This window comes from Anser brachyrhynchus (genome assembly GCF_964034855.1).
Source record: "Anser brachyrhynchus genome assembly, chromosome: 21".
Lineage (NCBI taxonomy): Eukaryota > Metazoa > Chordata > Aves > Anseriformes > Anatidae > Anser > Anser brachyrhynchus.
Window position 1 is genome coordinate 8,829,396 of NC_137714.1, and position 14,438 is coordinate 8,843,833.

General features: G+C 61.9%; 2 protein-coding genes across 25 annotated transcripts in view; one reads left to right on the forward strand and one right to left on the reverse strand.

Annotated features, from left to right (window-relative positions):
• KCNAB2 (potassium voltage-gated channel subfamily A regulatory beta subunit 2) overlaps positions 1-11,704 on the forward strand; it is a 28,080-nt gene extending 16,376 nt beyond the window's left edge. For 12 of the 16 annotated variants that reach the window (XM_080563845.1, XM_080563846.1, XM_080563834.1 and 9 more), the window contains 13 exons: positions 2,906-2,949; positions 3,656-3,693; positions 3,909-3,988; positions 5,909-5,953; positions 6,159-6,203; positions 6,284-6,327; positions 6,427-6,513; positions 9,701-9,786; positions 9,942-10,062; positions 10,157-10,251; positions 10,525-10,645; positions 10,717-10,805; positions 11,001-11,704. In XM_080563845.1, coding sequence (XP_080419971.1) covers positions 2,906-2,949; positions 3,656-3,693; positions 3,909-3,988; positions 5,909-5,953; positions 6,159-6,203; positions 6,284-6,327; positions 6,427-6,513; positions 9,701-9,786; positions 9,942-10,062; positions 10,157-10,251; positions 10,525-10,645; positions 10,717-10,805; positions 11,001-11,090 — 985 coding nt within the window. In that variant the 3' untranslated portion in view covers positions 11,091-11,704. The other 4 variants (XM_080563837.1, XM_080563838.1, XM_080563840.1 and 1 more) reach the window with 2 other exon arrangements.
• A 1,585-nt stretch (positions 11,705-13,289) lies between these two features.
• Positions 13,290-14,438, reverse strand: part of CHD5 (chromodomain helicase DNA binding protein 5) — a 36,388-nt gene continuing 35,239 nt past the window's right edge. For 8 of the 9 annotated variants that reach the window (XM_080563803.1, XM_080563801.1, XM_080563800.1 and 5 more), the window contains one exon: positions 13,290-14,386. The gene's annotated coding sequence lies outside the window, so the exon portion shown is untranslated. The remainder of the gene's footprint in view (positions 14,387-14,438) is intronic. The other variant, XM_080563799.1, reaches the window with a different exon arrangement.

Here is a 14,438-nt window from a genome sequence, read left to right on the forward strand (position 1 = left end):
AAACAGTGGAATGGGAAGGGAAAAAGTAACCCAGAAATGCAGTTTGGGGTTTAGGAGGACCCGCGGTGCCTGGTGAGCCTGCGGGAGCGGGCAGCGGCTGAGCTGGGGAAGTTGGAGACTCCGTGGCACACGCTTGTTCGTGGGCTGTGAAGGCATCGGGGGCTTTGCAGCGCTGCCAGTTCACTCACAAACCCAGGGAGCGTGTGCTGAGCTGCGAGAAGTGTTCGGACCCTGTCTGTGTGTGCGGGCCTGGAAATGAAGCACGGCGTGTGCACCGCGTGCCCTGGCCGGCACAGGCTGGGTTAATGCGCTCAGCGCCCCGCGCTCGGGCAGGGGTTCCCCACGTAGCTGAGCTCCCGCCGAGCCCCAGCTGATCGCGGCAGCGTGCTCCCGCTCCAGCCCAGATGCGAACGGTGCTGGGATGCAAAATGCATCAGGCAGGCGTACCGCTGGAATGAGATCAGCCGTCGCCCTCTGTTATCTTCCTAATTAGCCGCGTCCCCCTCGCCTGGCGTGGCTGCGTGCACTGCCCGGGGCTTGGGGTGCCCGGTGTGGCGGGGCTCGGCTCGGCGCTGGGCAGGGTGGGCTCAGCGCCGTCCCGGGGTGCGGAGAGCGAGCATGGGCACTGCCACAGCCAGGTCTCCCGGCGGTGAAACCACAGACACACAGACACAATGCATACGCCAGCGTCCTGTGCGCCGCTCTCCCCCTGCCCGGTTCCTCTCCGAGCAGGCAGGCGCGCTCTTCCAGCTCCCTGGGCCACCCCTCTGCCAGGCAGTGACCTGCTGGGGCGGCTGCCGGAGCCTGGGTCCCTCCGAGAGCCTCAGGAGGTGATGGTGATGGTGGCACGGCACCTGCACCGGGGTCACCGAGCTCTCCAGACACCCCCGCTCTCCTCCATACAAAGGCTCCTTGCAAACAGGCGCTGTAGAGGCCCTCCGCCGTGCGGGGGGATGCCCGTTCCCTGAAATTCCCGTGCGTGGCCTCCCCAGGTAGCCGCACGTGTCTCGGTTTGGCGACCAATCCATAAACTTCTGGGCAGGAAAGCCATGGGCAGAGGCACTCCCATTGCTCCTGTGCCAAGGGGCTGCCTCCCGTGCTCGGGGGGGGCTCCTGGAGCAGTAGCGGTGCCCGTGCGGCGTGACACGGGTCGGGCGAGCCACGGCTGTGCTCCTCTCCATGTCACAGCCCCACGTCCCTGTCCCTGGCCTTCACCGTGCTGACAGCCCGCGGCGATCGCCGCTGCCCCCTGCTAAGCAGGCTAAAAATAAAATGGGTTTGAGACGCGGAGCATCTGCTCCGTGGCGCGGGAGCAGCCCGTGCCTTCCAGATGTTGGACAATGATGCAGCAGCGCAGAAGGAAAGCGTCCTGATTAATCTCAGCCTGAAATTAATAAACGGCATCGCCGTCCTGCGGCTCTTCTCCGTCCCCGTGCCCTCAGCCCCGCGTCGGGCGGCCGGGCCGGGGCCGGGGGGGCCGGGGGGCCGCGGGCCCTCGCAGTTGCTACGCGACTCGGCTCCGGCAGCCGCGCGCGGGCGGGCTGCAGCAGCTCACCTACACTTTATTTATTTTAATGCTTGTTGTTTGAACCTTTGTGATTTTTAAAAATGCGCTATCAATCACCGTGGCAAAGGCAGGAAAGACGTCTGCCAGCCTGGATTCGTTCCCGAAAGAATATTCTCCACTTCTTTGAGCCAGCCGAATTTTCAGTGCCGTGCAGGGGCGCTTCGTGCCTGCAGGCACCTGCTCCGCTCGCCAGCCGCTTCTCCCCGTGCGAGCTCCCGGCGATGCCGGCAGGGCGAGGACCGGCGGTCCCGGGGGCAGCGTCCCACATCAGGGCAGGGCTGGGCACCGCGCTCCCCCCTGGGGGTGCTCCCCTGGCAGGCGCTCCCCGCCTTGCCCCTCGCGTGCTTTTTCCCGAGCCGTGGCGCGTTGTCCCAGGACGCGCACGGAGGCTGCTGACACAGTTACGGGGCCAGGCTGGGCACTTCCCGTTTGCTTTTGCTGCCGGCATGCCCCTGTGCGCTCAGCCAACTTTTATTGCTCAGTGATCTCTGGTTTCATCAGCAATTATTGTCTCTCGGGGGAGCCGCATCCACCGTTGTTGTTCTTTCTCTTGTACCTTCTGGCTCGCGACAGCCCCAGGTTTATTTCGGTTTTTCCTGGTTGCAGAAGTAGAGCAGTGACTGTGGTTAGGTCTCGGTGCTTTCAGCTGGGCTCAGCTGTTTCATCTTTCCCCCCTCCTCCTATGTTAAAATAAATGCCTGACTTTTCCAGCCATGATTTGTGGTTTAGAGGAGAGACGTGCGTCTGTTGGGTTCTCCTTTCAGAGGGTCACTTCTGCAGGTGTCTCTACACGCAGCGTGGGCCCTGGTGCTGTGTGTGCCTCTCTGTCCCCATTGCTGCTCTCCCACCCCCCTGCTGTGCAGTTCCCTGTTTTTTTCTGGGCTTTTCCCCCTCTCTTGCTGGTGGGGGGCACCAGCACCTCGGGGTGTCCGGCTGGGGGCTCTGGGGGCCAGCTGCTGCCTGTCCCCACGCAGCTCGGGGCAGCCCAGGCGCTCCGGGCCCGCTGGCACCGCTTCGTGTCGTGCAGCGATGCGCGGGACACGCAGGGAGCAAGGTGCGGATCTGCGCCCGCCCCACGGCACGCAGGGCTGTTGTGCGTTTCACTTCGTCACCGGTGCCCGTTCCTGGGTGGGTTTCACTCTCCCCGCTGCCCCTCACCTCCCGCTCGGGGATGTGAATAAACGCAGCCCCGGCCCCGCAGCGTGCAGGCGGGGAGCTCACGTAGGCTGTGCCCTCCAAGAGCCGGGCAGTGCCGGGGGGGTCGTCTTTTTAATTAGCTTAATTAATTATCATTGTGAGGATTTACGATTGCTATTCTAATGGGTCTCTGTCTTGCAGAAATCTGGGCAAGTCTGGGCTGCGAGTGTCCTGCCTCGGCTTGGGTGAGTGCCCGCGCCCCCTGCACGGCTCCTGGCTCGGGGGCGCGCAGCGGGGCTCCCGCGCGCTCCATGGGGGAGAAAAAGCGGACGGTCAGCTGCTGGCACGGCGTTTCTTGCACTCCCAGCATTTTAATTGTAGCCAAAAATTTCTGCTTTGTCCTCAATACGCACGCCGGCTCGGCGCAGCGGCGGGGGCAGCGCCCTCACAGAGCCAGCTGCTGGCCTCAGATCTGGCTGGGAACGTGCGCGGGACGAGCGGCCCGGTGGGCTTCCAGCCCCTGTGAGCCGCTTACAAAGCACGGAGAGATGTATTTACGGCTCTGCGATTGTCGCTGGCGACAATGGGTTTCTGTGACTGAAACGTTACCACTCGCTTGTGAAGATAAGATAAGAGGGGGCTTTCTTCCGGGCTGGCAGCAATGCTGCGATGTGGCCCAGAAGTTCTCACGTGGTTTTCTCTTTTTCTCCCCCGACATAACAGAAAGTGAACGGTATGTGCTGCGAGTGCTTTGCCACATGCGTTGGTGCAAAGCGTGGCCACCGCACATGGGAGCTGTGCCAGGGTAGCTGGGGTGGGTGGTCGGGGCACGGCGCGGTCGGGGCACGGCGCGGTCGGGGATGGGACAGAGCCCCCCCATGGCATGGCCCCACTGCCGCCCGTCCGCACCTGCGGCCGCTGTGCTCAACGTGCGACTTCTCTCCTCCGCAGGAACATGGGTGACTTTCGGAGGGCAGATCACGGACGAGGTAAGGACGGGGCTGACTGGCATTGCCTGTGCCCCACGGCACGCGCTCTCGCTCCCCAGCGGCAGGGCTCCCCCAGGGCCATGGGCCCAGCCGCAGGGCGCCGCATTGCGGAGCCGCCCCTGGGCACCAGGACTCAGCTCGGGCTCCTCTGAGCGCGTGGCCACGGCCGCGGCTCTCGGGCATCCCCCCCAGGCACCCCCACTTTGTCTTTGCAGATGGCCGAGCAGCTGATGACTTTAGCGTATGACAATGGCATTAATCTCTTCGACACAGCAGAGGTCTACGCTGCTGGCAAGTGAGTACCCCGCTTCGGCACGAGGGGCTGCATGTGCTGCGTGAGCCTTCCTCACCTGGCTCCCCCTGACTCCTCCTCACCCCCTGAGCTCTCCTCCAGTGTTCCTGAGCTGCTGCCAGGCTGGGCAGCCGGGTGTTGGAGCCGTGCGGTGCCACAGAGAGGTGCTGAGCTGGGCTTTGGGCTGGAGAGTGCTGAGGCAGCCTCAATCCTCTCACAGCTGCAGGCTGCGGTATATTTAGCATTAAAAGCATCAGCACGGATATCGACGTAATAGCAAAACCTCCTTTTTCTTCCCTCAAACCCACTCCTGCGTTACCCAGAAGCCTGGGCAAGGACAGTGTTGCCTTCAGCAAACTCAGTCCCGTGTGTCGGTGCAAGAGCCCCAGGCAGCCTCCAGCCCTCACAGAGCCCCTCAGTACTCGTTGGGTGATTTAGGCAAACACGTCTGAATTCACGGAGCCCTTCAACACTGCTCGTGGCAGCTGCCGGGCTGGGCTGCAGCTGCTGGCGGGCGGTGGGCAGGGGGTTTGGTGGGCGGTGGGTTCCGTGTGCCGTGGGTTTGCCATGCGGGCACTGCGGCACCGCAGAGCCCCCACCGGGACAGGGCCAGGCTCTGCCGCACGCTGCAGCCCCGCGCTCACCGGGTGTCGATAACTCGTTGGGTTCGTGGCTCTTTGCAAACCATCCCTCCAAGCCCCCGTCCAGCCCAGTTCTCCAGGCACGCTGGATTTCCTTGTACCTGAGGTTTTCAGACAGCCGTGCTCATTCACAGCGTTGTGCGAGCAGTATTAAAGCTCTTCGGTACAGCGTGCCTGCAGACACTCCGGATTCTAAATATTTGAAAGAGAGTTTGAAAGGATAGGTGATCTTAAGCATTCCGGCAAGCCCGTTGCCCCCGAGAGCAGTAACGAGGGCTTGCTCGCCCTCCTTGCAATGAGCGTTGCTCTCCATTAGCTCGGTGAGGACAGCCATTGTCATGCAGGTTGGTTTGAAAGTTTGGAGAGTGGAAATAATTAAATCATTCCGCTTCTCCGCTCTCGTTTTCGGAAGTCATTTCACATTTGCTCAAACATTACGTCTCGCCGCGCCCTCTCCCGTGGAGGTGAGGGCTCTGTCCAGGCCACGCGGTGCCGGCAGAGGGGTGACAGGAGGCGGGGAGGCTGTGCCGGCAGCTCCCGCACCGCCTCTGACTCAACCATCACAAACCACAGCCAGGGAGCACCCCGAGCAGCCCCGGTGCCGGGGCACAGAGCAGGCACGGCCCACCCGGGTGGTGCTGGGCTGCATTTCTTCCCCCTCCGTGCTGACCTGGTCCCATCGCAGCCCCACGCCTGCACCGGGACAGCGGCGTGCGGTGCCTCGGGACGCAGGGGCAGCGGGTGGCTCTCCCAGGGCACCGTGTGCCAGGGCTGCTCCGCGGGAGGGATGGCCCCGATGCGTCGCGGTGCGAGGAGCGGGCCCACACAGCCACTTAAAAATAGAAAGCTCTCCTTGTTGGGGAGCAGCAGCACTGCCGGAGGAGCCGGGAAATGGCTCTCCAGATGGCTTGTCTCCAGCGAGGCGCCCCTGCCCGAGCAGAGCTGCCCTCGCCGAGCCTCAGCCCTCTCACAGACACCTGCGCTCCCCTTCCCCTTCTGCTCGCCCTCAGGAGGCTTTAGCAACCCCCAGGGGCGAGGGTCTGGGGCTGCGTGCGCGGGGCTAAGACCATGAAGAGGGCAGCACGGCCGGCCCTGGGGCAGGCACCGGGTCCTGGGCTTCCCCACCGGGCTCTGCCCAGCCCCGCGGCGCTCACCCGCTCCTCGCCTTCCGCTCCTGCTGCTCCCCAATGCCACTCGCAGTCGCTTCTCATTACCGAAGCGTTCCTGACCTAATTCCTGTACCAGCCTAAAGAGCTCACGGCTTATGTCTCCCTTTCTGTAGGGCTGAAGTTGTGCTGGGAAACATTATCAAGAAGAAGGGGTGGAGGTAGGTATGACTTTCCCTGGGTCAGGCGTTTCACAGCGCTTCGTTTTCATGCAGCAGATTTCCTTGGCAACTGCGGTGCTTACGGGCTGGGGAAGGAGCTGGGGGCTGGGGGCACTGCTGCTCGCGGGCAGGGGGCCAAGCGGGGTGCGGGGCAGGGCGCACGGGGCTTTGCAGGCACGGCAGTGACTCTCCCCTCTCCCCGCAGACGATCCAGCCTGGTCATCACCACCAAAATCTTCTGGGGAGGAAAGTAGGTAGCACGCCCACCCTGCCCTGCAAGAGAGCGGCCAGCGCACGGCGGGCCCTGACCTGTGCTTCCTCTTCTTTCAGAGCAGAGACGGAGAGGGGGCTGTCCCGAAAGCACATCATAGAAGGTAGGGAGCGGGCAGGACGCGGCGCCACCGGCTCCGGCTGGCCGCGGAGAGCCCGGCGTGCGGCGACCGCCCCTGACGGCCCCTGTGCTGTGCGGCCAGGTCTGAAGGCGTCCCTGGAGCGGCTGCAGCTGGACTACGTGGACGTGGTGTTCGCCAACAGGCCCGACCCCAACACGCCGATGGAAGGTAGGTGCCGCCGGCGCCGCCGTGCCATCCGGGTGCCGGGACGTGCCGGGCGGGAGCAGGCGTCCAGCCCAGGTCCCCGGGGCCGTGCCCCTTCCTCAGCGCCACCGCCCCGCTGCCCCCAGGTCCCGCTCCTCCCCTCTCGCCCCTCGGCGGTGCGGAGAGGCGGCGACCCGCTGGTCCCGAGCGGGAGGGCTGCCTCCCGGCAGCCTCAGCTGTGCATCGCATCGTGCGTCTTGTATTTCATTGCCATCCGTGGGTTTTAATCATGCTTTGTGTGGCAGGCTTTCTCTTCTAAAGCGTGTTTTCCATTACTGAGCATAAATCCTTCCCTCTGTCAATGCGTTCAGCACGGGCACAAAGTTAAAGCTCTGCAGAACGCCCCCTCCCTCGCCCGGTGCCAGGAGCCTCCCCGGCCACGCTTGGACAGCCGGAGGCTGCTGCCGCGGTGCTGGAGGCGCCCCCAGCTCCACGCCCCTCGTCGTGCCCTTCGCTGTGATACGCCGGCAGCTGTAACCTCTGGTCTCTCTACATCTTTCTTTTATCACCAGGGGACCCATTTAGTTCTTCCAAGTCAAGAACATTCATCATAGAAGGTACATCGTACCCGCAGTCTGAACCCCAGCGGCATTTTATGGGACAGAACCCGCACTTGTCTTTAATTTTAATTCCTTCCCCCCCGAACAATCCTCTCCATAAAATGCGCAAAGGAAAACAGCAGCAACAGCCAAACAAAAATACACCCCCTGCCCCCGAGAACATCTTGCAAGTAAAGGAACAAAGCAAACAGCTGGTGGCTCCCCTCCCCGTCGCCTCATCTCACCCCGGTCCTCTCCCCGTGCATGGCTGCGGTCGGGCGTGCTGCCGCTGGAAGCGCTGCTTTAGCCCTGTGCCGCGGGGCTCAGAGCGCACGGGGGGCGCCGGGAGAGTGCTCGGGAGCGGGGCGAGCGTGCCAGGGGGAGCACGGCACGGTCCTTGTTGCAGGGGATTTCAGGTATCATTCCTAGATGCAGGGGGTTCAAGTCCCCTGCGTGGCAGGGAGCACGGAGGCTGGCGGGGAGCTGCAAGGCGCCACTGTTAGAGCAGACCGGCTCCCGGGTGCCGTGGTGCCAGCTCTCGGCCCTGCCCTGCCGCTTGCACCGGGCTGTGCCGGGTGTTTCCCCTCAGTATGTGGGTACGGGGCTTGGGCAAAAGCCTGCCTAGCGACGCGCCACTTGACACAAGTTTTAATGAGTGGAGCAATCCAAACCCGGGCGATTTCCAGCCCCGCTGGATGCAGCTCACACGCTGGGTGCAGGGGGAGGGAGCCTGGGGGCAGCTGGCTCCGAGCTCAGCTGGAAACCCGCGGCTCTTCTCTCTCCATCCCAGCTGTGAGTGCATGGGGAGCACCCCGCGGCAGCCCCATCTCCTGCCGGAGCCAGCAGTCCTTCCAGGTGCAGCTTTTCCTAATACCCTGGGCGCTGCCAGCCTGTCCCCCTGCGGGCACTGTGCAGGGCCGCAGCCCAGCACCCAGCTAGCTGCACGCAGCCTCCCCCAGCCCCAGGCCACCCCTGTTTGCCCCCCTCCCTGCACGTGCAGGACCAGGCTTTCTCCACGCGGCCCTCTCTCGTCCCATGCGGAGCTGCCAGAGCCTTTGGTTAACACAAACCCAGTGCCTGGCTGAGCTGCCAGCCCACTGGTGCATGCACTGGTGGTGTTAAACCAAGCCTTGTCTGTGTTTTCCTTCCTGCTTCCTCCATTTGGCGTGGCAGCACGTCCTGGCTTGCAACCCAGCCTGCATGGCTCAGAGCTGCCTGGGGCCAGCAGCTGAAGATGCAGCCAACCCCCCCCAGCTGAGCAGCACAAGGCCGAGGTCGCGATGCTGGCCCAGGGGCCACTGGTGGTCGGTCCCGGCACCGAGCCCCTTCCTCCGGGCTGCAAGCCCCGGATGGGGCAGTGAGCCCAGCTGCTCCTGCTCAGCATTTCGTTTTGGAGGTGAGGGCGGTGCTGGGTGCAGAGGACGAGCTGCTTCCTGCAGCCTCCCCACGGGCAGCCTCCGGCCAGCCTGGCCGATCCGCAGCTCCGTGTGTCCCAGCCCGTTCCCCGAGCTGCGGAGGCGGGTGAGGACGGTGGTGCCCGGGGACGCGTGCAGCAGGCGTGCTTTCCAGCCGGTTGTAACCAGAAGGTTGTACAAACGCCCGCCAGCTTCCCCCTCTCCTGCGGCGTTTGCAAGCAGCCTTGCAAGCACTGTACGACGTGGTGGCCCCAGGTACCCTCGCCGCATGCCGGTGGGTCCGTGCGCATCCCGGAGCCATTCTGCAAGAGACCCACGGTGCTGCCAACACCACTTACTAAATGCAGGGTTTGGGGAAGGTGCTCTTTTTTTGTGTGTCCTTAAGCCCTGTTTTACCTGCGACTCATTTCTGCAATGGAGCATTTTGGGCAAAGCTGGAGCTGGCTTTTAGCCCCCCCACCTTGCAGGCAGCACCAGCCTCCCGCGCGGTGACAGTGCCAGGTGTGGGGCTCAGCCTGCGCCGCTGCCCCGCCAGCAGCAGGGCACCCACACCAGCTCCGTCTGGGTGCTGAGTACTCGAAGCAGCCCTTTTCTGCCTGTTTCTCTTTTTCCCCTATTTTTCCTGTCTTTTTGGTGTGAGGGTGATGCTTTCAGCTGGTCTCCGGGTGCCACGCGCAGCGTTGGTGCTGGTGCCCTCGCAGCGGGGGCCTGGTGCCTCAGGCTGCTCTCTGTGCCCCAGAGCCCAGCGTCTCCCACCCCGGGCAGGGCCGGTGCCTGCTCCCTCAGCCCCCCTCCTGCTCCCTCTCCAAAAGCATCTCCTGAACACCACCCCCACCTGGGGGACCATAAATCACATCCTTTTTGTCTCTCCCTGCTCATCTCAGCACAATCACACCTAAATATGTCAGCTCCATGTGACTCTCTCATGTGGTTTGATTTGGGTCTGTTTTTAATAGATTTGGAAAAGCACTAGGTGTGGAGAAGCGACTTCCAGCGCAGTCTCTCTCTTGCGGGTCGTTTTCGGTTCCCTTTTGTTTTAATTTCCGCGTCAAACTCCCGCCCCGGTTTGGTGTTTGGACGTACACTGCTTGCAAGATGTCTGTGCAGCGCCAGCCCCCTCCCCGCAGCGTGCCCGCGCCCAGCCGCGGGTCCCGCTCCCTAACGCCCGCCTGCCGCTCTCCCCTTCCTCCCCGGCAGAGACGGTGCGCGCCATGACCCACGTCATCAACCAGGGGATGGCCATGTACTGGGGGACGTCGCGCTGGAGCTCCATGGAGATCATGGTAGGGGCTGCGCGCCGCCGGCTGATGCCGCTACAAGTGCTTGCAGAGGCCTCGCTGCCCGAATCGCTGCTCGAACGGCCGCCACGGCCCCGTGGGGCGGCGGGGCCGGGCCGCAGGCACAGCGAGCGCTGACGTTGCACACCCGGGCTTTGCAGGAGGCGTACTCGGTGGCCCGGCAGTTCAACCTGATCCCGCCGATCTGCGAGCAGGCCGAGTACCACATGTTCCAGCGGGAGAAGGTGGAGGTGCAGCTGCCCGAGCTCTTCCACAAGATAGGTACCAGCCCCGTGCCCCCGAGCTCTCACCAAACCCAGCAGGAAGGGCTGGAGCACGGGGAGCAACCGGCCCACCCCTCTGCTCTGCTCCCCAGGCGTCGGCGCCATGACCTGGTCCCCGCTGGCCTGCGGCATCGTCTCAGGGAAGTACGACGGCGGCATCCCCCCCTACTCCCGGGCATCGCTGAAGGTGAAGCCCTGCACTCTGCATGTGCCGAGGGACTTGTAGGGCTCGGGGCTCCCCCAGGGAGGGAATGGCTGCAGAGCAGGGGGTGCGTGTGTTGGGGAGGGGGTGCAGAGGTTGAGAAGCAAGACCTGGGGACATTTTTGGTTACCTTTTCCATGGAAAGCACAGCACATTACTTGCAAGGTGCTGGCCCCGTCCCATATGCCATGGGATGGGACAGGCGGCGTGCCAGGGACACCCCTGAGACCGCTGCTGACCCCCCTCTCTCACCCCCAGGGGTACCAGTGGCTGAAGGACAAGATCCTGAGCGAGGAGGGCCGGCGGCAGCAGGCCAAGCTGAAGGAGCTGCAGGCCATCGCCGAGCGCCTGGGCTGCACGCTGCCCCAGCTCGCCATCGGTAAGGGGGCCGGGGAGGAGGGCGGGGGGGGCGGCTGGGCCGCGCTCAGGCTCCACGCTCTGCATCCCCAGCCTGGTGTCTGCGGAACGAGGGCGTCAGCTCCGTCCTGCTGGGTGCCTCCAACGCGGACCAGCTGATGGAGAACATCGGAGCAATACAGGTGAGGCCCGCGCAGCTCTGTGGCGGGGACGGGATGGGTCCAGTGCTGCCCTGCACCACGTAGGAAGGGGAGGTTTTGCAGAAGAAGCGTGGGTTTGCCTGATGGAACGCTGAGTCAAAGACGCTGCTGGCATGGGGCCAGCTCTGCACCCACCGTCCCACCTGGATCCTGACCGCACTCCCTGCTTGCGCACAGGTTCTTCCAAAGCTGTCGTCTTCCATCGTCCACGAGATCGACAGCATCCTGGGCAATAAACCCTACAGCAAGAAGGACTACAGATCCTAAGCACGTACCGCCGCTGGGACGCCGCGCCGCCCTTGCCTCCTGTTCGCTTGCTTACGCTTTGTTGAAGCAAAGTGGAGAGCGGTTCGCATCGAGAACACAATGCGCCGAGACCGTCTAGAGAAATCGTTTCAAATGTCGCTGCAAGAGAACATAATGCTTACTACGTAACATTTATTTTGGATGCAAGAAAAGCCACTGCCGGGGAGCGCGCAGAGGCGGTGCCCACCTGATGCCCGGCCTCGGAGCTTCCTCTCCAACTGCTGAAGCCGCCCGCGCTGGTGCACGATGACGACGGGCGCCTCGGGCTCGGGCTCCGCGCTGCGCTGGCCTGGCTGGCCCCGGCACGCGGCCCCGGCACGCTCGCTGGGCACCGCGCAGAGGACTCGGCCGGTGGGACCTGTCCCAGGCGGCGGCTCCGGCCGTTGCATGCGTCTCCCCGCTGCTTCTCTTCTTTACTTTGTGTTTCTGGACGAGGAGGCTGTTACATTCGGGCGCGCTCGGAGCACGGCGGCCGCGGGAGCGTTGCGCGTGCAGGGCTGGCTGCTGGCCGGGACCGCACGGGCTGTAAGAGGCTGCTGTACAACACCAACAAGGAAACAACCACCAAACCACCACCAACAGCAAAGTCTTCTCCCCAGCGGCGTGGGGGCTGCCGGCCCGGGTCGGTGTGCCTGCTCCTGCGCCCACGCCTGGGAGGGGGGAAGGAGGGGAGGGGAGGCCGTGGGGCAGGAGGGGGATGTGGGGGGGCAGGGGGTGTCCCTGTGAGGGGGGCCCTGCACAGACCCTCCCCAGACAGAGCCCCCAAGGGGCAGCACCCGCCTGTCCTGCGGCAGCTCACAGCACTTGGCTGCGTGGAGGTGAGGGGGGTGGGACAGTCTCTGTGTGTGTGTGTGTGTGTGTGCGCTGTATACGTGTCAGTCTGTACAGATATACCTGTGCAGATACCGATAGGAGCAAGGTTTGTGTATCTGGGTGCAAACATGCATAAACACACATACAGAACTGCATAGCTACATGCAGCTATAGATATCTACACATACTGACATATGTAAATATATGCGCACACAGATTACAGGTGTATATATGTGTGTATATAATATACACAGCTGTATATGTCAATCTATATACTTATACCTATTGCTAGACTGACAGTGATACATATTTATACATCTCCATATGTGTAGATATACACTCATATATATCACATACATATATACATACAGAGACGTACATATATACATCTGTATGCATATGCATAAGTGTATTGATATATTTAAATATATGTATGCATATATATGCACACAAATTAGAAATGCATATATGTAAATATCTGTATATATGTAGCTTTAAATACAAACATACATATGTAGGGATATGGATATCAATACCTGAATATACACCCATCCTTATACATAGGTTTACATATAAAGATATATGTATACAGAGTGCACCTTTTTGTAGAAATTACAGATATGTATAGCTCAACCTATATACATAAGCACACGCCCTCTCTATATATTTAGATAAGTGCACATGCATGTGTGTAAATGCATGCGTTACTATATGTATGTCTACAAAAATATATACACATCTGTATACTTACATAGCTAAAGCTATACACATACACCTATACCTATATCAATGCCCATTTACATCTACATATCAAACTATATATATGGCTTTTTATATGCATAATACATACATAATAAATACATAATAAATATACATACACACACTTATAGCTAGGCACACGTGAGTGGAAGGCGAGTGTGCAAGGGGCAGCGGCTGCTTCCCGTGCAGAGCTCACCTGGAGGGAGATGGCTGGTGGGGGGCAGCTCCTTGCTGTGTGCACCGCTGGGTGTGCGCACCGCTTTATGCATGCAGGTGTGTGCGCGCACCCCTGTGAGTGTGCAGGATGCTGACAAGCGCTGGTTTGCCCCGGTGCTGCCGTTCAGGTCTAGGGCTGCTGTGCCAGTCTGCGGGCACATCCGTGCTGCTCCAGTGAAAAGTGGGGGCGGCGCCGTGGGGGAGCCCACACATGGGCTGGCTCTCGGGGCCCCTCTCCCAACTCACTGAGCAGCTCGCTCGCATCCTGCCCCATTCCCGTGGGCAGAAGGGCAGAGCCCCCCGCGCCAGGCTGCGGGCACGTTGGCAGGGCCGGGGCGCAGCCGCCAGCCGAGTAACAACGCTGCTCCTGCCTCCATTTTACAGGATTTATTAAAACACAGAGAACATAAACCGAAACACATAGAGTACAAAGTAAATGTGAGTGTGTTGGTTACAGGTGCCATAAACCTCCTACGAAAGGTCATCACGCTGCAGTCAGTATCACAAAGTAACAGCCCGCCAGGCATGAAGGCAAAAAGGCTTCCGCCTCCCTGCTCCGCCCGGAGCGGTTCCTGCCCGCACCCTCCTGTGCCCGCTCAGACCTCCTTCAGCTCCGGGCAGCCCACGGCCAGGGAAGGGGGCAGCCGAGGGCTCTGGCCCCTTCCTTCAGGGGGGTCCCAGGGGAGCCCCACCGCACCCGCTGGGCTGGCACTGCACAGCACAACCCAGCCCGGGCGCACCCCGTGCCGAGCACCGCAGCGGCTGCGGGCGCTCCCCGACCTGCTCTCCCCCTGCAGCCTCCTCCTTCCCTCCTGGGCCTGCTCTGGGAGCCCTCCCACAGCCGCAGCACGGTGAGGGCAGGCTGCGGGCAGAGGGACAGCGGGGCAGGGCTCAGCCACCTGCCTGGGGGGCCAGGGCGACGTGAAAGGCCACGCACAGGCTCCTCTCTCCCTCCTCCTCCTCCTCTTTACTCCCTCCCTCTGGCAGCAGGGCAGCGGCGGGCATGCACTTGCTCAAACACAAAGAAGACATAAAAATAGAACTCACAGGGAAGCTACCGAACAGGATTAAGCTTGGTGCCTAACGGTCAGCATGGAGGAACTGGACTAGAAACAGAGCTTCCAACAGGTCTCCCTTTAAATCTGATACATGTCGATAAAAACAGACATAAATACTGTTACTCTATATCCCTTCTTAACTCATCCCACATTTTCCAGACAAACTCTTCAAGTCTTCAATAAGAAAGTGCAAAAAATGTACAAGGAAATGAAATCCCCTTCAGAGCAGTTCTTGCGATGGCGGGGTCACATCGGGCGAAGCACACTCAAAGGCGAGGGGGCACAGGCCTGCGGCAGGGCTCGCGTCCCACGGGCAGCGCCGCCGTGCGTCCCCTGCCCTGCCGTGGCGGTGCCGTCCCTCAGCAACTCCACGGCTCCTGCTCGCGGGCTGCAGAGTGGCCCAGGGGGCTGCTGAGGGGACAGAGAGGGGGACTCACGGTCTGCCAGGCACACGGGTGGCAGC